This window comes from Ischnura elegans, chromosome 10 (assembly GCF_921293095.1).
Source record: "Ischnura elegans chromosome 10, ioIscEleg1.1, whole genome shotgun sequence".
In the NCBI taxonomy this organism is placed as follows: Eukaryota; Metazoa; Arthropoda; class Insecta; order Odonata; family Coenagrionidae; genus Ischnura; species Ischnura elegans.
The window spans coordinates 81,021,096-81,044,317 of record NC_060255.1 but is presented as its reverse complement, the minus strand read 5'-3'; the positions used below and the strand labels follow the sequence as shown (position 1 = coordinate 81,044,317).

General features: G+C 37.4%; 1 protein-coding gene across 7 annotated transcripts in view; it reads left to right on the top strand.

Moving 5' to 3' along the window:
* Positions 1-23,222, top strand: part of LOC124166984 (hemicentin-1) — a 316,617-nt gene that overhangs the window by 252,643 nt on the left and 40,752 nt on the right. For all 7 annotated transcript variants that reach the window (XM_046544739.1, XM_046544740.1, XM_046544734.1 and 4 more), the window contains exons 6-8: positions 1,999-2,025; positions 15,640-15,790; positions 23,067-23,178. In XM_046544739.1, the coding sequence (XP_046400695.1) occupies positions 1,999-2,025; positions 15,640-15,790; positions 23,067-23,178 (290 nt within the window). The remainder of the gene's footprint in view (positions 1-1,998; positions 2,026-15,639; positions 15,791-23,066; positions 23,179-23,222) is intronic.

Sequence of the window (23,222 nt, the reverse complement as noted above, 5' to 3'; positions counted from 1 at the left end):
CATTAGCGCGGTCGGTGAAGCCAAGGAAGAATGCGGGCGTCTTGAGACCACGCCATTAATTTCGATGCGTTGATTCTCAGCAAGCAGTCTCGTTCCCCAGAGCCTTCTTAACGTGTAAATTTGTTTCCCGAGTGGAAATGCTACACCTGGCCTTACGTGCCGTCTTACGTGATGCACATCTTCGTCATTCCGCGGAAATCTTCCTGAAACCTTAAGTTCTGCGTTGCGTTATTCTTACTACCTTATTGAAAATATATTTACACTAGCTGGATGTAATGTCGTTTTATTTTGTATCGTCGTTTTTTAGCTTCCTCGCGAATTTCTTCATCCCTATTTCATATACATATTATTTCTTTCCATCCTATCTATTTTGAAATATTAGTAATCCACTATGGGTGGATCATAGTTTATGGGTGATTTTTTTTATTCGTAGAATACTTATCTGAGGGAACAAAAGTATTTATTCATCTATTTCATTTGTGTATTTTTTATCAAATAACCCGTCCAAACGGCATGAGTGGATTAAAGCAAATGTTTTTGTTTGCAATAAAAACCATGGAAGATTTTTTTAGCGTGGATCACCTACATTTTCCAGAAATTTTTATATCGACTCTATTTTTGTTATGTGGAATTAAAATTCTAACGGTCCATTTTTCTACCGTGAATTAATTCTTACTGTGATTTTTTTATGGACTATCCGACACTAAATGTTTGACAACAATCGCCTTAAGTCTTTTTAATGAACTATCTTGTAATAATATAAACATTTTACACCTATTTATAAGTACTTATGGGTACCTTCTCAATTCGTGGCTCTCTTTTCCCCCAAATTTATCAATCGTTATTCAAGCGTTGTATCCTTTCTATCTTTTACCTTGTAAGAAAACCTTACCAACATATTCTACATTGTGCATTGGAAATCATCTGATAATATTTATCTTTTGCAGAGGCGTATTACTTCTAGAGGTATATTTTTATTATTTCCACCTGCTTTACAGGACATTGAATCGTCGATTAGGAATGAGATTGATTTCTTTTCCAGGAACTATTTCAAAGTACTATAAGTTTAAATTCATTTTACAGATATTGCGTTCGTTTGAGATATGTGTATTATTCATTTCTAACCATCCCGAAGAAATGGCTTAATCGTGGACTTGGGAAGGTTAATTTTTTTATAAAATTATTTTCCTCAGAAGTGTATAGTTTTAGCTTACTTTTCAGTTTGTTGCCATTTACTCATGCAATGACATTCATCTTTATCAGGGATTGAGTGGTCAATAATTGTTACTGGTAAATTATAAAATAGAATTATCTATTTATATCTGTTTATTTGAAAAGAAAACACTTTTCTATTACAGATGTGAGCACGGTATTTGACACTTTAATAAATGGAATCACTATTCACCTTTATTTGAAAGCTTGGAATCAATTTGCATGGAGTCTTCTCAATATTTCTATTGGTTACAATAGTTATAAACTATCAACGTTTCGATGGACGACTCATCTTTCGTTATTAGGGTGCATGAATAAGTTTTTTTCACGCATAATCTATTCATTCTCCCTGCTGACGATGGACGAATCGCCCGTTGCGTCGTTCGTGATATAAAACGATTCTAAAAGGTAGTCATCCAGTTAAGACTGAACGCAAATGATTCTCCAAGAAAGATTTACTTCATATTTTTTAAGTAATTTTTTTTCTCATGTTTCTAAATAGTATGTAATTCATCAGATATTTGTGGAGTGATTTCTAATCGGTGGATAATTGAACGAAAATCCCTATATTACCTTCATTTTCTCATTACTCCTCAATTCATTTATCCTTCACCGTCGTTCAAGTTCTTTCCTGCATCTTTTGGTGGCGCAGGCCAGAGGACATCTACGATTACTTTGGAGAAAAATTCACTTCAACTTTTTGTGAAATCTCTTGTACACGCAACGGTGAACTCTGTGTCCCGAACGTCGTTTTCACGCATCTAATTCTTTATCTCTCCATTTCAGCCTCCTGAGACCAAAGTGCAAACCTCCGTGAGTATCGATATGGTGTGACAAGCTTTTGATACTTTTGATGTGGCTTTTTTTCTGCGGTCTTGTGTGTTGTGCTGGATGCCGTGCTTTCGCCGTCGTCGTTTGCAATTCTGTTTCTTTTTTTTCATTCCCTTTTCACCCAGTCCCACTTCTGCGTCGCGCGGTCTACCGCTCAATTACGCACACCTCAAAGTGCCTGCGTGTTTTTTTTTTAATTCTTCTTTTTTACCATTGCGTTGCTTTCTTCCTTTGCATGTGCGTGTTTGTTTTTCATTCCATGCATGTGACATCCGCGATCGTTTCCTCTTTTCTCTTTTACCAGACGAGCCGACGCGACGTGTTTTTTGTGTCTTGTGCTGAAGTTTTGAAAAGTGGCATAGTCTTTTGAATGGTCATGAACGTAATTTTCATAAAATAGTTCAAAGTACATTGATTATAATAATTATTATTATCGAGGCTCATCGTGAGGATTTTGCGCTAAGGAAGGAAGCCTAATGCGAAATATATATTTTTAGCCATAGGAATGAAAAAAGCGTTTATCTTCATAAAGAAAATCTGACTACGAAATCTCAAATGTTTTATAACTTTTCCAAGCATATTTTCAACACTGAGTATCATAACAAAATTTATTTATGCTATTTCATAATATAAAGACAGTATGTTGACTACCGTTTTATTTACACCTAGATAATGTCGCAATGCGTTGGATATTGTCTGAAAAATACAAAGTGTGGAATGTGGCAGGTGATATTTCTTTTGCTATTCGGCTATTTAGGAGAAATTAGCTATCCAAAAACAGCAACACCTCATGGCATGATAATCAGATGATGGCGATCATCTAAGCATAAGTGGAGAGGAAGAAAGGCAAAAGAACACCCGGGATGAGTTACCTGGGACATTTTATTAATGAAAATATAAAAGAGAAGAAATATGATTAAAAATAAGTCACATACGGGTGTATACCGCGTGTCGTGATGGAGATAGCCCCAACGTTTCGCGACCGACTGCTGGTCACTTTTTCAAGGGAATAATGTTAGGATTGGGTTTTTGCTGCCTTTTTATATTTCAGGTGGGAGGGGTGGGCGGAGGGTGTGGGGAGTTAGGACTGGAGGGGGAAGATAACGAAATGTTGCAAATACTTGGAACCCAGTCATCCGCAACATTTCTTTATCTTCCCCCTCCAGTCCTACCTCCCCACACCCTCCGCCCACCCCTCCCACCTGAAATATAAAAAGGCAGCAAAAACCCAATCCTAACATTATTCCCTTGAAAAAGTGACCAGCAGTCGGTCGCGAAACGTCGGGGCTATCTCCATCACGACACGCGGCATACACCCGTATGTGACTTATTTTTAATCATCATGAGCCGCAAAAGCTTCAATCAAGAAAAAAGAGAAGAAATATAATATCATGAAAAGGAGAGCTGCATAAAAATAAACTATTAATTATTGTATTATGATAATGATCAATAATCGTACAACATACAGACGGAAAATTTAAATTTTCATTGATTTATTCTTACCTTTGGAATGAAAAGTTTTACTTTTCTTCCAAACTTTAGGCTACGGGTAATGTCTCCAAGGTTAAATTTCTATAAATAAAACTACGAGCCTCTATTTGTTTTCCAATTTCTTCTTTTTATTTTAAGTAGTTGGGGAGAAGACAAAAATTTTAAAATTTTTCTCACTTGCCACACTTTTACGGGTAAATTTGTGGAGTACTTTACAGTGTAAAATGAATTATGTGTATCCTTAATTGAGAGGATTAATCTAAATTCCATCAAAAATTAGCTTATCTCGGTACATTTGCATTTAGGAATAACATTTGACGGTGTAACGGTTTTTAGAGATGCATTCCGTCGTCGCTTCCTTGCGTATATTCCTTATCCTACATCCACCGATCTAGCAAAATAGTACTGAACCCTCTGCATATTCAAAATGTATAACCAAATGAATTTTCTCCCAAAGTGCTATAATCTGCGATCGAACTACTTATGTAAGGGGTGGTTAAATGAAATTATATATCTTCATTTCCTTGAAATGACATATATTAAACAGGTTTCGCCACTTTATCCATATTTTATCCAATCTCTCTGCTTTTTAGTTGATCACGACTTTATCATTTTAAGGTAGTAATTTTGAGGAGCCAGTAGACGGACTCTGCCAAGTGAATTTATTTTTTATTTATTTCTATGCTATCAAAGTCCAAATATTCCTTTAAAATTTTTATTCGAAGTAAAATGCCTAAACTAACAATATAGCTACTGCTATATCTTGTTCAAAAGAGTTTTACCTGTTTTAAAAGTTGAGTTTAATTTTAATTATCTTGATACAATGCATTGTTTTTTCAATGTTTTCTATTGTTTTTTTTTCATCATATGTACATGTTACCACCAGGCTAAATGCCTACTTGTAGCACTTTTAATAATAATAATAATAATAATAATAATTCTTTCTTGTGGATACTAAGTGCTGTATTTGAAGTATAAAATTACCCCACGTGTATTTCAAGTCCTACTTTTTTGTTTCAAAATTACCACCGCTGGCTTTTCTTTGCATAGAACTAATTGAAGCAACTTAAATGTCAACGATAAGGTTGGATTCAATGAAAACAGTATGAATTTTAACCAGATATGAATTATGAAATCACATTTTCGCAAACTGTATCTTCCCTCTAGAAATTTTGTCAAACAGACCCAACAGTGGATATAACTGTTCTCTATTTCTGATTCTAGAGTGTATTTGAAGTAATTGGAGGATTAAAGAAACAATAAACTAGTTATTTCCTGAGGATGCAAGTTTTCATTAAAGTGTAATTCGCTTATATTACACTGGTCGAACTGTTAACATTTTTACGTCACTATTGAATCTTCTAGGAAGCCATTAATCCGGCGGATTGCGAGGTTTTTATGTTTCCCTAATGCATGTGTAATACACATGTCAATGCTTTAAATGGACTCTATTGAGAGTACATTTTTTATGAGTATATTGAAACAACAGTGGCACTCAAAACTATTTCCTCTCTGGATTTGTTTTGTTTTGCAAAGCTGGCAAAGGTAAAACTCCAGTATGAGTACGCCCTACACAAGGCATATCTTTTGGTGCTCTTTCTGTATTTTACTCAGTTTTAATTAAAAGGCTTTTTGATGTAACGTAATTTAAGTGTTGGATGTATCCAAAAGTATCGAAGTTGCTACTATGACCCAATTTAAAAAATATATATGTGCTGTCCCTTTGAATATTGTGATAGAAATTAATAAAATACGAGGTAGAATCTTTTCTTCAAAATTCAGGCTCAGTCACTGTCATTATTGCTCGATATTCGTCAAGGATGTATGGTAAGTAATGATAAGCCACATCATTCATTCCGTAAAATTACTTTTTAACGCTCTATTTCATTTGAAAAATAGAGTTTAGGCTTTACCTTTTGGTGAATACCGTGTTATATTTTTAGCACTATAAATTCCGTCTTCCATTACAAAGTATTATTTACGAGGCACCTTTTTCGGCGTAATATAAGTCTGGGTTGAGCTACCTATGACCCAGAAAAAATGGAGAGAATGTGTAAAATTGATGAAGTCAGCATTTTATACTCAAAATCACTCAAAATTAGCATCCATTTAATCATTGATTCCTTCGGACACCAATTATCGTCTCCATATACCACATATTTTTTGTTCTTCTCGTAATCATAATGATTCATAGAAGGATATTTTTATTTATTATCTTACAGCGGTGGAAATAGCCGTCAAAAGAATTAGAGCATTAACGTTTCCTCATCGTTTTCTATAGGCCTAACCTATGAATATTTACATGTATTTATTTTTGGTGTTTGATAAAAATATCTATTCTTGTCTCCTAGCATTTATTTTCCGTCTTAATCAGATCCATTACAAATAAATTCTGGACACATTGTTGTGGACAGATATGTTAACCTGTTGGTTTTCCCTCTCGATGGCTTTTATTCGGATGCCGGCGATATTGGAGATTTTTCAGGGGTATCTTTTTCATTATTGTGGAGAGGAAACATCAAATGTATATATCTGTCCGTCAGATAGGGCGATATGCCATGATTTCACCTTTCGCCTCATTCACCCTTTTTTCCCATACCTTTCAGACAAGAAGGAAATGACCTAAGCTGATAGTTGCCTCCTTGAAATGGCACATTATACCTCACTATCAGCGAGACAAGCCACGATATTGCACCCGTCTGTTTTTAATATTCTAAAAAACGGTAAAACTCTGTTATGATAGGCCTTTCGAACTAAATGTCGCAATTTAGCATTCACACCCCTTCTTTTGTTCATGTAACTTCAATTAGGCTCACTCACTCATGAGAAATGATGGGACTAATATTCTCCTGCATGTAATGTAATTCAGTGAATAAACTTTTCTCTGGTGCCCCCTGGGATAACAAAAACTAAGGCAGTCGAGGTCCATTCCATCTCCTTATGCACTCTCAAGGCTACGAAGACCTAATGGGAAACCCAAAACATCGGCTGCCACAGATTCTCTTACCCGCGTGGAAAACCTTGAAAAAATTATTCATTTCATTCACCGGGAAAGTGTTAAATCATGCATATACAACTCAGTTGTGAGAATTTTTATGAAATTAGCTTATTCTACATACTTCCTTGAGCTTACTATACCGTTATGATACACTAAATATTTAAGTTGAGCGATTAGGTTCCTTATTGCTCATTCTATTTCCTAGGGCACGAAAAGTTTTGGAGGGGAACCTCAAGGGGTTCAAACTCCCCAGATATATTGGGAGGATAGTCTTAGTTTTCTTCGAATGAACACCTTCCGAAATATATCACCTTAAAACCTCCTCAAAATTTTGTCGGCTACGGCCCGACCCCATCCCCAGAGGCTACGCGGGACCTTTGAATTTTTCTCCCGCGCAATACCACTGCGGCCTTGGCCTTCTGCCACGCTGGCAATCGATACTATCGCCGCTGCACTTGGCACTCGACCCCTCCTGATAATTCCGCCCAAGTAATCGAATGGGGCCAGATGAGGTAAAAGACGAAGGAGCCACGGTGAGCCATCTCATTTTTCCCGTCTTTCCTTATTCCCTTTATAATTTCCCTGGTGTTTCACATTGAGTTATTCATAATTTTCGGGGCAGCGTATTTATTTAAATTTGAAGTACAACGAAAGGTCCAAGAAACATGGGGATATATCTCGGTTAATAATAAACTATTCATAAGGATACAGACGAAGGATAGGATAAAGGGTAGGATAAATAAATAGATAGACCTGCAATAACAACAATAGAAGCATCTCAAATTCACAGATGGCTTTTCAACATTAGTTTCTACAGCAGAGTGAATGGGAAAAAGAAATCTCATGCCTTTTTGTAACTTTTGCACTACTTTAAATACATTGACATTTCAAATTTCAACCCACTGTAATATTCCCATGTACGCAAAAAAGTGTGCTGGGAAAAGAGAGAATTACGGTAAGGAATCGCCAACATCCATGTAAATAGCATTGAACCCAGTTAATAAGATGTTCGAGGATGAGAAGTAGCGGATAGGCGGTGACCCTCTCGACGTGAGTTCGTGACGTCACCAAATTTTCTGTTTGAATTGATTTTGCCAGTGATGTTTTGATGCAAATACCTCGATGAATCGAGAAACAGGAAATAGTGGTCATTTGACGAATGGACATAACTTGGCGAAGGAGCTCATTCCCGGTAATTTGAGTCAAGTCTCCTGGTAATTCCCAATTCCAGGTTTTTCCCCAGTTTTCCCGGATGTCCCAAGTGGGTGGCCTGCGCGCGTGGGAGAAGGGGAGGTTTGGTCAATCACCGCCCCGCCAATTGAAATTCATTCCACCGCAGAATCGCTACAAATTTTGTTCGACTCACTCTCTCTCTCCCTCGCGGGTAAAACAGCGTCGTTGTGTCCTTCTCTTTTTTTCCTCTCTTTCGTGTCCCGCGGGCGGGAAAGCGACACCCGCATTCGATTTACATCCGAGGGAACGGTGCCGTGTCCAGAAACCAAGCTGAGCGCTGCCAAGGTGCGGTTACAGCCTTTGAATTTTTTCCTTTCAATCACATACAGAACTATGCGTGTATAGCGCCCAGTATTTCAAATTGAATAGAGTAAGTATTTTCATTGCAATATAGTGAGTCAAATTTTAAATCACGGTTATTAAAATAGAGGATTCTTTAGTGGGCCTTTAGATATGTTTCCACACACCGCGCATTGGAATGGGTTCATTTAAGTCAAAAATCGCGTAGATGGTGGTCTAGTGATCCGAATTTCACTAGGAAATCATTTCTAATTAGACATCTTTGTCAAAATTAATATGTACGTTTACATTTAATGTACGTCATCTCTCGAGTTCATAATTTTTCAATGCTCTATCTCACAATCTGAAATAATATTTTATGAACATTGTTCAATCATGGAACCCTTTGCGCTCATCGCGGCTCTGGGAACATTTCTATTAACCGATAAAATTAAGCCATAAGTGAAAAAATAAATTAGGCTTCCGCGTGACGGACTGGGGACTCCTCTATATACTCCGGTTCATAGCCGGATTTTGGGGGGGTGATGCCCCCCCCCCTCCCCTAGATGCTTAAAAATTAGACAAAACATTTCATACTGTTTTCATTAAATTCGTTATGTTTTGTGCATTACAGAACCCCATTAATTTAATTTCATATGAAAAATTTTGAATAATTTTCATGTTAAAATAAAGAGAATATTTCGTACAGTAATTTTTGTATCTTGTTTCAATCTCAACTATGAAAAGAGCCTAGCCTCGTCACCCCAGAAAAAAATCCTGGATCCGCCCCCGCCCCTGTTCTTAAATAATGGGAACCGAACCGTAAACTTCAGCGTTTTGAGCTGACAGTTGAGCAATTCCTCCATTTGCCGTTTCTCGTTGAAATGTCTGCTTTTTATCGTGCTCCAAAATGGTCATATGTCAATGAATATACATAAAATAAAGTTTTACGTATCATAATAAACTAAAGTTTGAATTGTGATCTATTGCAAAGTAGCATTTTAAATTTATAGACGTCCTATTGTAAATTTACCATGGAAGCTATAAGCAGTCGTGGTGAAAATATATATTTAAAGTAGAATACCGGTTAGTTTTTAATGGCACAAGATGTAATCTAATACCAATAAATTAATCACCAACAAACGTATTTCCTTCTCGTTTTTAGAAATACTTTTCGAGCATGTGAAGAGTTGAGAGCTCCACTCTCTGAAATATTCATATTCCCAGATAAAAGCATACCCTAGTCTTGTTTTTTTCGCATGTCTCCACTAAATTTTCCTTCCAACAAATTTTTTCATACGTACGCATACTGGTTCTTTTTCATCCTTATTAACTTGTCAAAATATATCACTTGGGACGTTGCTTTTCCGATCTTTCTGTCAATTTTTCCGTCCGTTTGTATTTCGCTTTATCTTTATCATACTATCGATCTCCATGATGTGATTAATTAAGTTTCCCCGTCTTTCGCTTACTTTCTTCCGGAAAATGCTCATCTATGATACTCTATTTTTATTTTCCTCGGCGGTGTTTTCAAAACTATGTACTCCGCTATCCACCTTCATACACGTATATTGAGAGGTCACGAGGCGGTATAGTTAATCTGCGAGATACTGCGAGAAAAAATTTGATGCGATTTGTGAGATATTTTACTGCCTAAGTGCGTGTAAACGTTGATTGAAGTTCTTTTGAAGATGGAAAAAAATTGTATATCTCTCCGTTCAGCAAAATTCTCTGCAGCTTAATCGTTTCTGATGGACCTGAAAATTTAGTGCGGGTCTACGATTTTTTTTTCTCGCTATTCATAAGATGTAGCATATTCTAGCATCTTATGTGGCCTTTTGTGTAAAATATTACGAGGTGTTGAATTTTGCTCTAATGAATTTCCACGAAGTAATCACCGAAACAGTATAATTGATCTACTATGAAGTCTTCCTGCTTCTACTTTTAATTACTTTCCGGAGCGCAGACCGGCCGCTTTGGACTTTGGCCTCAGTCCTCGACGGTGATGGTTTAGCCGCTCGTAACTGCACCCTTGCGTTGCCTGCCCTGACGCTCAAAGGGGATGCAATATGGAAGGGTTTCCCTCCTGCCGAAGCGGGGGTTAGTAGTTGGTAGGAGCTCGGGGAGTGTGCGATCCCGCGCCTTTAATTAAGTGCACAAATAAGCCCTGCCGTCTGTGGAAGGCGAAGGACCGTGTAATCAGCAACTGTCGCCACCGCTTGCACCAAAGGTGACCGTGAAGGAAGGGAGACAATCCATTCCAGGGGCCTTAGTCCTGCGCCTAGGGTGTGTAGGTACCGCAAGTTTCGCGTACCTCCCCTTTCTAAGGTTAGGGAATAAGGGGGACCTATTACGAACCCCAGGTCACCGAATTTGGTAGGCACTCTGGAGGCGATCCTGACGATGATGTGGTGCGGATCATTGGTGACGATGTTCTCTGATCCAAGGGCCGCGTCAAACGCCCCCAAATTTCGGTGCTTCCATCAATCCTGGAGGCCATTGGTGGGCACTTCCTTTCAGCTATCACTATCCTTTGTGGGGTTGATGAAATGTGGTGACTTAAGTTTGCGACACCACGCAGATGCTGGCCCTCAGTGTTCATATTCAAAGGCTGATTAGACCTATGCATCAGTATACATATCCATCCCTCGGAGAAATTTTGATCATCTACTAAGTGAAATGCATACTTAGATAACGGCTGAATTGAAAATCGTGCGGTTTGACTTAAACATCTTTCTGCGACTTATTAATACTTATATTCGACTAGTCTCCCCAGTAAATCTATCGCATATGGTTTGTGGTGTAAGAATTTTGGTATTGTGCTCATGAAATGTTAAAAAAGTTAAGTGGACCGTCTGCCCTGGAGAAATGTGTAAAATACCCGCTGTTGCATACCTACCCACGATTGTAATACTCGAAGGTTGATTGAACCTATGCATTAGTCTTTTTTTTTCCTTTTGATTAATTTAATTTTTGACTTACCACACTTAAAAAAGAAATAACTAAGCGTGCAGGAAAATACGGTACAATTTAACTCCATCTGTCAGTTGCGATTTAGGTTGGTCCTACTGAAGTGCTTTCCTACGAATGCAAACTCATTACGTTTTCCTTGAAGTCATTCCGTAGGCATTATAACGCTCCAGGAATTATGTTGCCAAGTTTCTATCATTTTAGTGGGCTTATCTGCGGACATATGCTCCTTAAATTTATCGTTAAGTTCTAGTGAAGATTTAGTGCCCAATATCCGGGGCTAAATTTCTGGGTAAATCAACTTAGTTCAACCCATTGCAAAACCGGATTACAAATAAAGGCTAAATCATCCCTAAAGATACCGCGGCTGCCCCAACGGAACTCAGAATAATGCGCCATGATTGGTGGCATGTGGAACCATGGTCTTACTTTCGAGAAGATGACTATAGGATCAGTAATCCAAGGTCCCTTACATGATTTCATTCAGAAAGAGGCTCAATCATGGGAAATTGCATCCCAGTGTCACCGTTACTTTTGAGCTTAGCTTCCATTCGCATTGTGAGCAGGCTGTCATCTGATATATGATATCATGATCCAATTAAGCAAAATCTAATGTAGAGAGTGGGTAGAGGGGACATTACCAAAAACTTTCCTTTAGTTGTAGTAAATATCTTTCCTGTAGTTGGCTCGAAAAAAAACGGATGTATTAAAGTTTCTAGTTTTTTGGAGCTAACCTCAGAGGGTTTGAAGCATTTAGTATGTATATATGCAGAGGAAATATTTTTCCTAAAAACTCTTCTAATTCCACTTAATTCACTATCTACTCCTGCGAAATGGATCGATAACCTTCTGAGTAGCTTTGTTGACTACATCAATAGGGTACTTGAACTTCGTGGTTCCCTTTTTTTAATCATAAAAGAAAACCTTGCTTGCAAGGGTAAGGGTAACTTAACATTAAGAATGATGGCATATCATCCGTTGCGCTCTTAAGCTCCTCAACTTTAGCCTCACATAAGTGCGTCCTCTGCAGAGACTCTTTCAATACTACTGCGAAAAATTCTTTTAAAGTTGCTGAATATTAAGAAAAGTTGAAAAACTTTTCAGCCAAAATCATTGAATATTTTTCCGGTTTATTTATCTTCAAATGGCATATTGTTTTTATTGGATATTTCAAATTTCCTGGCGTATTTAAATTTTTCACCTCCAAGCTCTAATAGTTTCAGTATAGAGAGAAAAACCGTGTCAGCATCTGCCTGTATATAAAATTTCCTTATAGCATTTTAGTATTTTTCTAGGTTTAAGTATTTTTTAAGTTTGAGATTTGGTCAAACCTCAACAGAGATCCTTTCTATGTGAGCTGAAAATTTCAAGATAATAGCTTAAGTTATTGAGTTTATGATCAAAGTTATTGATCAAAGATTTAAAATATAAGAATCTAAATCGCCACTGAATAGAATTTAATATTATCATATTGTGTCGGAGAAACGTTTAGAATGGCAACTTCGAGTCATTTGAGGAATTCCATCCGATTTAAGCATAGACATAGATGTATTTATAATTCTTGCTTCTTAGAAGTAATAAGTCACGGAGATAGATGTAATACGTCACGGAAAACGGCCAAATATGACCGGTAGAGGGGGATTTTTGTGTCCTTTTGGTAGTAAGGCTTATGATATACGAACGCATACTAGAATTATTGAAAACGTGAAGACATGTAGGCGTATTAATAAAACTTTTTTCGAGCTATTTGAAGGTGTGAATTGAAAAAGGTTGTTGGAAGAAGTATTGAGAAGTGAATGGTTATTGACGGCGACGAAGTCGGAGCAAAATTCCAAGCGAGGAGGGTGGAATAGGGAAGGAAAAGAGGGTCTTTGGATGAGATGAGGGAAGATAGGAAAAGTTTTTGAAGTGAGATTACGTCGAGCATACGTAATGCCGGGCGAGAAAAAAATTAAACTAGCGACCGTCTAAAAACTTGTCTTACCTTCAATGGTAGAGCTCTCTGTTAGTAATGATTTAAGGTATTCATCGGTGTTCAATTTAATTTCGCCCGGAATTTTGCCAACAATGGAGAGGTCAAAGACCGGTTTTGGTCTTTTCAGAGAAGAGTGCTTTTTCGTTACTTAAACTTTTTAAAATTTTGACGCTAGTACCCGGCTTAGTGAGTCTTTCTGCCAGGGTTACGACTAGAACAACTTCTTATAGTTCGTTTTGAATCATCGCCAAATTGAAACTTTTCTGGGTTTTGCGCGGGGAGTTCAGTGAATATTATCCTATTTCATTTGTTTAAGTTGGATGAGTTCTTCAGAGATTCACAATACTTCGTATGTTAGAGGGCCAAATACCTTAGTATTGTAAAGCAGTTTAATTTTACGAAAGTAGGAGAAACATAGAATTGTCTTATTTTTTTGCCTTTAAAAAATCTTTCCGATACTGTAACTGAATAATGAAGTCTTAATTATGGCAGATTTTTTACAGCATGTGAACCCTAATTATCGTGTTTCAATACCGCTCTATCAAAAAAATGTTTAAATCGAAAGAAATTCCTCTAATGACTTCAGTTTACCTCTCCAAACTTTTCTCTGAGATAATGCGTTACTCTGAAATTCTCTTCAGTGGCAACTTAGATTCCTATATTCTATATTTATGGTCAATAAATTTCGGCAGCTGTAAAAATATATTTACCGTGGGTTTAAATCCCTACCTTATTTCTTCACATCCATTTAAATATTCCACTGAGGCTATCATAAGGATTTTATCCTTTATCTTCTGTATCATGGGAGTTACGAGGCTAACTAGCATTTTTTACGAGTACCTAGAATGTTAATGTCTACATTTTATTATTTTTTCTCTTATGAATTTTTAAAATAAAATGTCACAAACTCACATTTTATCCATGTCTTCCATTTTTCTCTCAAAGTTATGATACGCATAAACAGTTTGTTAATAAAGTTGCGAGGTGTTACAATGTAACTGTCAAACTTTTGACGCATGCATTTGGTCCACTCATAAATTTATCTTGTACAAGTTTAACAACCTCAGATTATGTATTGTGCCCTAGGATATTCTTATTGACTGGCCTATCTTAATGAGTGTTGTGTGCATTCTAATTTTTCATTGCAACTGCTTTCAGTGTTTTTATTATGGCGTTAGACTGCATAGTCTTGCCGTTTTTCATCTGAATATAGTTAGCATGGCTGTCTAATAAAGTGCATTATTAACATTGACCAAATCCTGATGTCATTTGCATAACTAATCTCAGCAAGTTCATCATTGAGGAAAATTCAAGTGAAGGATTATGTTACAAACATTTTTGGGTCAAATTTTCTACATGATTCTGTTAATTTATAATTTTATGACATCTCTTCCATTTTTTCCTAACTTGAGTGACTTCGTGCCACTACACTTTCCTAAACTTAATTTTTCTTACTCAAGAATCTAATTCTTCTGCATTTATATATTTTTAAGCATCGCTTCGATTTGGCAATGTGTGCACATAAACCAGGAATTTTTATTATTATTTTAAATATTGAGCCATAGTCGTCATACGCTATTATTTAAACTTTTTCTCTTTCCTTAGAGTGTTTGTGATGTAAATTGAGGTTTTGTGGAACGTCTTCACCAAAAGCGCAAAGAAAGTGGATCGTATAATAAAAATTGGTCAAACTTATTTCAATGCTCTTTCTTAGTTACGTAACTGAGTGGAATACACTGCTAAATGCTCTCTTTCTTTCGGTAGCATCACATTTGTTCATATTTATGAGGAAATTCAATTCTAATGTCCAAAGAGGAAATTTCTAAGTAACACTTAAAAGCATGTGACATTGTCGACAGTAAATCTGTCACTACTAGGGTAATACTAGGACAGCACTTTGGTCTTTATTTCCGTCCATCTGATGTGGCATTACCTTCATCTCTCACGCTCTTACCGTGAAGAGCCGATTAGGTCAGCGGTCCTGGTTCACTCATTATTTTGCCCATTTATCGATAGAGAAGGTTTTCCTGTAAAAGAAATCGTAAAAAAAATCTGGAGTACCTTTAAAGTAACATGTTGCTTGGTGGGAATATTATTAACATTAAAATGTAAAAATTAAACCAATGCTATTTAGGGCTTCGTTTTTTGTTCCTTAGTTTCTTAGGCGGAACGCCTATTTCTTCACCCAAATCCATCTGCACGGAAAACTTAAATTTTTTTATTATGTCCATGCCTAAGGAATGATTATGAATGATTACTTTTTGTTGAAAATTTTATTTCCACCACACGGATTCAAGAAAGCCGATAGTGTCTCTAGCTTTCAGGACATGTTCTCATCTCTGTGAGAATATGATTTTGAAAATCATTAGGCACGATGTCGGAAAACACTTCACTAATACACTGTTTGTTTGAGCGTAACAGGCAATTACTAAATTTAGGTCACCGCTGATGGTGTATGAGTCACTGACAGCTCTGTGTAGAGTGTGTGCATGCCAATTAGCGTTCCGCCACTGCTTCTCGCCAGCTTTTTTTATTATCAACTCACACATGTTCACCCTCTCCTTCCCGCTGTTTTGCTTCCCCTACGCGGGACGATTATGATCCGGAGGGGAATTAATCGTGTGCGTATATTGCTTCTCTTTTGTTCCAGAGCGACGGCACGTACGAGACTCAGAGCCGATTCTCTTTCCGGGCCACGAGGTACGAGAATGGCGGCAGCATATCCTGCGAGGCGACCAATCCCGTGATCCAGGCCAAAGGCGAGCAGCCAATGAAAAGCACCATCGCTCTGGAAGTCCTATGTAAGTCATGGGTAGAAGTTTCCGGCGTGTAAAGCAAGCCACGAAACTTCCCTGCTCATATTCATCAATTTAACTCTCTCCCATGTAGTTGCTGATGCTCTTGGTAAACGCCTGGGACACTCTATGTCCCATGCCATGTCTATAGACAAAGCGTATACAATATGAATTTTTAGTCTGTTTCTGTTGGAAATCAAATTGAAAATCCATTTTTATGTTGGTGCTAGCTTATTTTCTACAAAAATTTGCATAGAAAAGGTGGTAATACAACTTCTTTTAGTATGGCTTGCTCGTGAGATAAATGATGTTTTTATAATAATTTTGGTGATTGTGATTTTTCAGCTGCTCACGTCAAAATTCTATTTCGTCCAACACTCTGTATCCTCAAAATTGATATCAGAGCTTCGCCAAGTATATCATAAATATTTCACATCACCGTTCATTTTTACTGCACATGTAAATTTTTACTGCACAAATATTTGAGGCTTCCCTTGAATTATATTTTCTTAGATCAAATATCCTGCTTCTACCGAGAAAATTGAATATGTATTTCAAGTAATAAATGTCATTTTTTCGCCAGGTACCTTTTAAATAGTACCAGATATCGTTATTTATCATTAAAACATTTGAATTTTATATTTGAAATTTCTCTTATTCAGGTCAAAATATTGAACAACCAAAGAATACTTCTTTCTTGAGATAAATTATTAAGTTTCACACAGATTGTTAGACATATTTCGACTCACCCTTAAACTATATGTAACTGCCGTTTTTTTGGGTGTCTGTTTATCATATTTTCACCACAATGTCCTGTTTATTCTGTGGCCACAACTTTTCCGAGTTAATTGCCTAGCTGTACAGGCACATTCAATATATATTTAACGCAGTATAAAAGTGTATCTCTGCATATCCTAATATTTATCCCTGCATAATTTTAGAATGATTTTGTTTACTGGTCACATCAAAAATTCTTGTTTATCATCAACCCTACATTCTTAGAATAAATTTTGTAGCTTCGCAAAGTTCATTATGAATATTTGTATCTACCGTTAATTAATTAAACTGTGATATTTATGATTGAAATTTCCACTTCTAAAAATGTTTGTCAAATCTAAGTTATTTAAATTAATTCCTCAGTTTTATCGAAAACATTTGATATATTTAAACTCACCGTTAAACCAATTTCACTTCTCTTCTTTTTGTTTTTATTTTTCAACTTTTCTCATAAAACAATTGATTTTATTCCGTTTTCACTCTTTCCTCGTTGTAAATTACCTAGCTTACATGCTCATTCAAAATATTCTGAATTGTCGTTAAAATTGTTTCCCCACTAATTTTAGGATGACTTTTCAATTTCTTCCGTCAAAAATTTCTGTTTATCATGAGGACTCCAATTCCGTGACGAAATTTCATCCCTTTGCACAGAAAATTTGAATTACCAAATGTACTAAAGTGCAAGTATTCGAGTTTTCTGTAGCCCTCGAAGGCTCAGGCTAGTACTAAGGCATTTTGTTATAGTTCCCATTCAAGCACCTGGACACAAAAGTAGCGAGATTAGTGCAAAAATTAGTGGAGATATTCGCTCAAACATTCATATTATAATTGCCAAGGTAATCGGGCGTTCTCGTAAGCATTGAATTGTCCGTCTCAGGTAAGATGAATTTGTCTTCTCGTCTAAATAATCATGCATCTTTCAATTTTTTCAAGCATCCAAATGAATAAATGGGTACTCGTGTATTGTGTACTCGTCTAAATATTCTAGTATCATCTAGATACTCGAGGGTTTATTTGGGTTGTTGTTTAGGGTTGAGATATGACTCATTTGGCGTGAATTCGTTTAAAATGAATGAATCATACGGAGGAATAAGAAGACGCGCGAATCCGGCAATCATTATTAGTACTGCCGAATAATGGGACGAATAAAATTATGAATTTTGTTACTTTATGGTTATACATTTTAGATTATCTTGGCTTTCTGCTCAATTTCTCGTCTTCATTCGAAGTATTGGGTTTCTTTATTCCATTATATTGATTTCGGTACGTACATAGGAGTAGGTGCAACCCCCTTGTTTTTCTCAATCCGCGGCTTGCTAACAACTGTGCTGCCTCTCCCATGGCAACGGAGGTATAAGTAAACAGTCTCCCCGACACGAGCAGTAGGATCTCTTTTGTGGCGTGTAAGCGACTCGGAAAAGATGCGACGCCCACTTTTCCCAGATGAAGGGAGAGGGACAGCGGAAGACGGGGCAAAAAACAAAAGACGATCAAACAAGTATTGCGCTCGATTGGCAACAATTCAACCGACCCAAGTGACAGCGAATGCGATTCGTCGGAATGTTGGGGGGCGAAAGAAAAAATAATACATATATACAAGTACGTTGGTGTGTTGTGTGGAGGGACTGTCCATCGTGCTCGCTGAACCAAGTGACAAGGAGGGCCGACGAAGTGGAACCACAGAAGATGCCATTCTGCTGGACTTTCTTTTCGGGAAGATTGGGAGTTTGGGACACCTAGCCTTCATACGGAGGCCTTTTTTTAGCCAATAGATGGCTTGAGCTCAGAGATGAGTCGTTACGGATTGATTTGTTTCTTTCAAAATGATCCGAAGATAGAACGAATCAGGCTGCGAGAAAAGACGTCGCAACACAACGCAACGCAAGTGACACTGTGGCGGGGGAGTTTTAGAAATTCGACAATAGATTGCTTGAACAATTGAGAATGGATATCTTTCAGAGAGACACAGAGAACATAATATTAGAGCCACAATATATTTCTAGGTCCGATAGAAGCGATAAATTAAGAGAGATGTTTCGCCGAACGTATAGATATGGGAATTCGTTTTTCCCCCGAACCATAAAGGACTTTAATAAACGCTGGTCCCAACTTCTTTAGAGCACTTCATTTTTTTTGTTTAGCTGTAAACGGCTGGTGTCCTAACACCCCCTGCCACACGCCTTTTAGGCGGCTTACGGGGTATTATGTAGATGTAGATCCCTCACCCCCTCAATCCCCCACCATATGAAAAACTCTCCTAAAATGTGCCCATCTCCAATTACTTTCAAAAATTTTCAAAATGTATAGTAGAATGTTCATTATTTACATTTAGAGAGGAGTATGGATTTTGCACTTGCGAAGAATAGCATTGATAAGTTATAAAATCGATGTAATAATTATTATTATTGCCCTTATTTGAATATACAACTATAATAAGGCTTGACAGGAGGTTCCATTCATATTACTCAGTGCCATATTGCGATCATAACATTTATATTTCATTTAAAATTTTAGTTTCATAAATAAATTCAATTAAAATAACATGATATAATATAATTATGTCAAATATGTTTTACCACATGATAATTTGGTATATTACCCTAGTTACAGTCAATTCCTTTGTAGAATTCAGATCAATCCATTGCTAGCCATGCGAGTAGTGACATTAGTAAATATATTTAAATGCGCGGTGGGTGACAGTACATTTAGCTACCAACTGCAGATTCTTCATGGTCTGTAAATAGAATGAATGGAACGAATCCTTGAACTCATTCTTTTGGTGAACGAGACCTAAAGGAGCGAAACTGCCCATCACTCCCAGTGACAAGCGGAGTTGATGTTCTGGGATTGGAAGTTTCTGATTTCTCCCCAAAACAATCCACATCCCCTTTCGCCTAAGCCATAGAATTTCCCAACGCAACGTCCAAAGTTCTGGTACAAGACAAGCTTCACCATAATAGTCATCCTTCCCAGTCTCCGAGTGAAGCAATAATGTTACAGAGTAAATTCCAAGACTGGGGTAAACCCATTGGCGTCGGTGATAACGCCATCAAACGAAAGAAAAACTAAAGTAAAATCCATCTCACATTTATAACACCGACTCATGTGTCGGTACGTCAAGCAAACAATAATTTAAGAAAGAGGATAAAATGGACTTCACTCATCTCAAATGCAAGTAAAACACTCTAATATGGTGCGTTTAACCTTTAAATGTGAGGCAAAGGTAATAGAGAAACGTGAAATAAATTAAATGCATGCCTTTAAAGTGTGGATTTTGAGGGATATGACAAAAACTAGTCGTACTCAATTGTAATCAAACGAACGTGTTCTGAATCAACAAATAGATTTTGTTGAAAATTGAAGTTCTCGTCGTCTGAACAAGTCCTTGCAATCCGATCCACCAATAGACGTGAGTCGATACGGTATGATTATGAATAGAAGTGCAGTGGGATAAGTTTAGCCTCAAGGATGTTGGAAAAGATGGAAGGGGTGGATAATATCGGTCAGCTATATCTCCGTCCCATATACTCAGCTGAAGGAGGATACCATAATGGCGCTACCGAGGAACAGATGAAGGTTCTCTGCTCGCTTCGCAGGTCAAACGGTACGCAAGTGTTTACCTTGGCTTGGTGGTCGATTCACTCTGCTTGTTTGAAAAAAAAATTGAGAGGGAAGGAAATCAAAGGAATATAAAAAAATAAGATGGAAGGAAAAAATACTCTTCAAAGACGATGAGTTTGAGCCTCAGGCACGATTCACAAGAGCTCTTGTGGAAGTGAAGTGAGCTATCGTTTTCCTAGTAGGAAAAAAGCTGTTTACCTTCCACATTTTACCGAGTATTTCCCCAATCGTGTGTGCGACGATTTAAAGTAATTCGTCGTAGATGAAGGAATGCAAATTACTTGGAGTAAATGGTCCAACATCAAAGGAAATTGAGACGTTTCCACGCGAGAAAGGACGAGCCAAGCTCATCGTTTCCAGTTTTTAAGCAGCCGAAGGTGCATTTGTTTGATCGGAATGTTACAAAGATATTTTATTTTAGTTCACTAAGTCGATAAACTTCGAAAGATCTCCATTAAGCAGTCATTTTCTAATCATATTTTTTTCATTACATAAAAGTAACCGATGATAAAAGTATATTTCCGAGTATATGAAAATTATTCTTTTTCTTTTATTCCCGCGGGGGAATATTGAAGATATTCTACAAATGCACAATTATAAATACAATTTAAATCATTATAACTATTATCTGCTGGAGTTTTCGCATACTATGAAAACAGCATATACATGTGAAAATTGAATATTTACCTCAGTCATTTGGCCGATAATTAATCTGAAAAACGTTGTCATTAAAAAAATAAAATAGCTCTTCCAATTACGTCAATAATTTTTACTAGCCAGTGAGCCGATTTTAGGAGCTGACGATTCTCGCCTTTCATTTGTTTTCACAGCGCAAAGCTGTGAAGACACCTTAATGTACCGTCATAAAAGAAACTTTTTTTGCAGACCAATACTGGTGGCACATAGTATCTCGTCTAAATCCTGCTTTATTGAAGTAGATATTTAAAGATAGTGCTGGCTTAAATTGGATTCCGAAGTTATCACTTGCCCGACTCAGTTTGCGCAGCCCGGTCATATTTCGCCCTTCGCGCGGTTACAGACCCTGTCTCACGCTCAATTTATCTTTTCCTTTTCCCTTCCTCTGTTTTTCTTTCGAAAAGTTCCTCCTTAGCGCACGAGTTGGTCATTAGCGCGGCCGTCTCCGCTGGTTACACGAACCAGTTGGTCAATATTCGTCTGTCTTGTAAACGGTGGCAAGAAAAAAGCGGCTCAGACGGAATGCGAATTACATCCACAGTTCTGGACAGTGTTCGGGTACGATTTTTTCCAAAGAGAATGTTTGGCAACCGGTCAAACAGTTTGTTTTTTTGTTAAAATTTTCGTGTTTATAACAAAATCTATTTTCGGAAATTTTGGACATATCAGTGAATCCATGTCAATTATTGTCAGTATCTCCATTACTGAAATTTGAAAAAATGCTTTGACTAAACCTTCAAATTTGAGGCATCGGAAATTCATGAAAAAGAAAAAAATTCGATATGAACTTGCAAGTTTCAAACAAGTAATACGTGGACCGTTTCGAAATCAAAGATTTCTAACTCAACATAGTTGAGGATTGGTTTTTCACATTAACAAAATATTGAGTGACGGAAAACCGACACAGTAATTTGTTTCATACCTGTGACACCAGGGGCGCAGCCAGGAATTAAGGCCAGGGGGGGTTTAGGCGCAACTAGACCTGGGGTGTGTGGTATAACCGCCACGGTAAGCGGGAGGTGCGGGGCCCCTCCCCTAGAATTTTTTAAGATAAATGGTTCAAAATGGTGAGTTTTACGGCTTACTGAGGGATATTTATTAATCCTTACACTTTTCTATAAGTATGTTAATCAAATGAAGTAAAATGGATGAAACTTAAAAGTTTCTCTGAGCTCTGGGGGGGAGGTATATCCCCTAAAACTCCCCCTCGCTGCGCCACTGTGTGATGCGAGTCATCGGAAGTTTGATCATGTCCACTAGCGTCACGCTGCGCATTCGAAACTAGATATAACGTCTGAAAACCAATTCATGTCTGGGCTTCTCAGGTGAAAAAATAAGTCATATGACGTCAGTGGTTCGAATAGATGTTGGTAGGGACCTTGGACCATATAAGCTAAGCTAGGGACCAACTGCCTCAATTGTAAAAATGCATAAAGGGGCTCATCTGTTTAGGTATATGATCAAAGTAACTGAAAATAACGTTTGGCGAACAGAAGACGAACGACGATCGTGTTGCGACTACTTCGAAGAGGATACTGAAGTCACCCACCACGTATTTAATGGGTTTACAAAAGACGCCACTCGTGTCGCTGACAGACAAATTGATCCGTGTTTCAAGGGGAAATATGGTATTATTAGGGGTGTTAACCGAAGTTTATGCACATGATGATGTGATCTATCAATATCATCACTTTCCAATACCTTTCTTGGAATTGAGAAACATTATACTGCAAAATATTGGAAAAAAGTGGATCGCATTGCACTCATTACCGCGCCGCGGACAGTTTTGAAAACTTATTAAAATGCGACCAAAGTGCCAGCAAAAATCAGCCTATTATGGAACTCCTATCAGCCTATATAGGGACTCCTGCATGCAGTCCCCTTGAAAATTACGTTTTCGAAGAGAAGACGAACGATGATCGTTTTACAACTGTTGCAATGAGTCTCAGACCATATTGTAACCAGTTCCCAGAACATAAGTTTCAAATGATTTACCGAAATTTGATGTTGGTACTTTGATCTTCGTCTCTGTCCATTCATCCCTGGAAGCCGTGTTTTGTTCTGATCATTATCTTGTTTTATTACTGAGCAGTATCATATTTTGGTGTCTGCTATTTCACTGTCTAGAGTCTGCCTACCCTTGGAGTATTTCTTCCTAATCCTATTATGTTTTCCTCCTTCATTATAGATCCTCCAATAGCTTGGGTGAGTCCAGACAACGCCACTTTAAATGAGACGTCTGATGTTTCGATTGTATGTTCTTATGAAGCCAATCCACCCACGCCAAAAGAAATCATCTGGTGAGTAAAACCGTCTCTACCAGTAATTTTTATCTATGTATTTT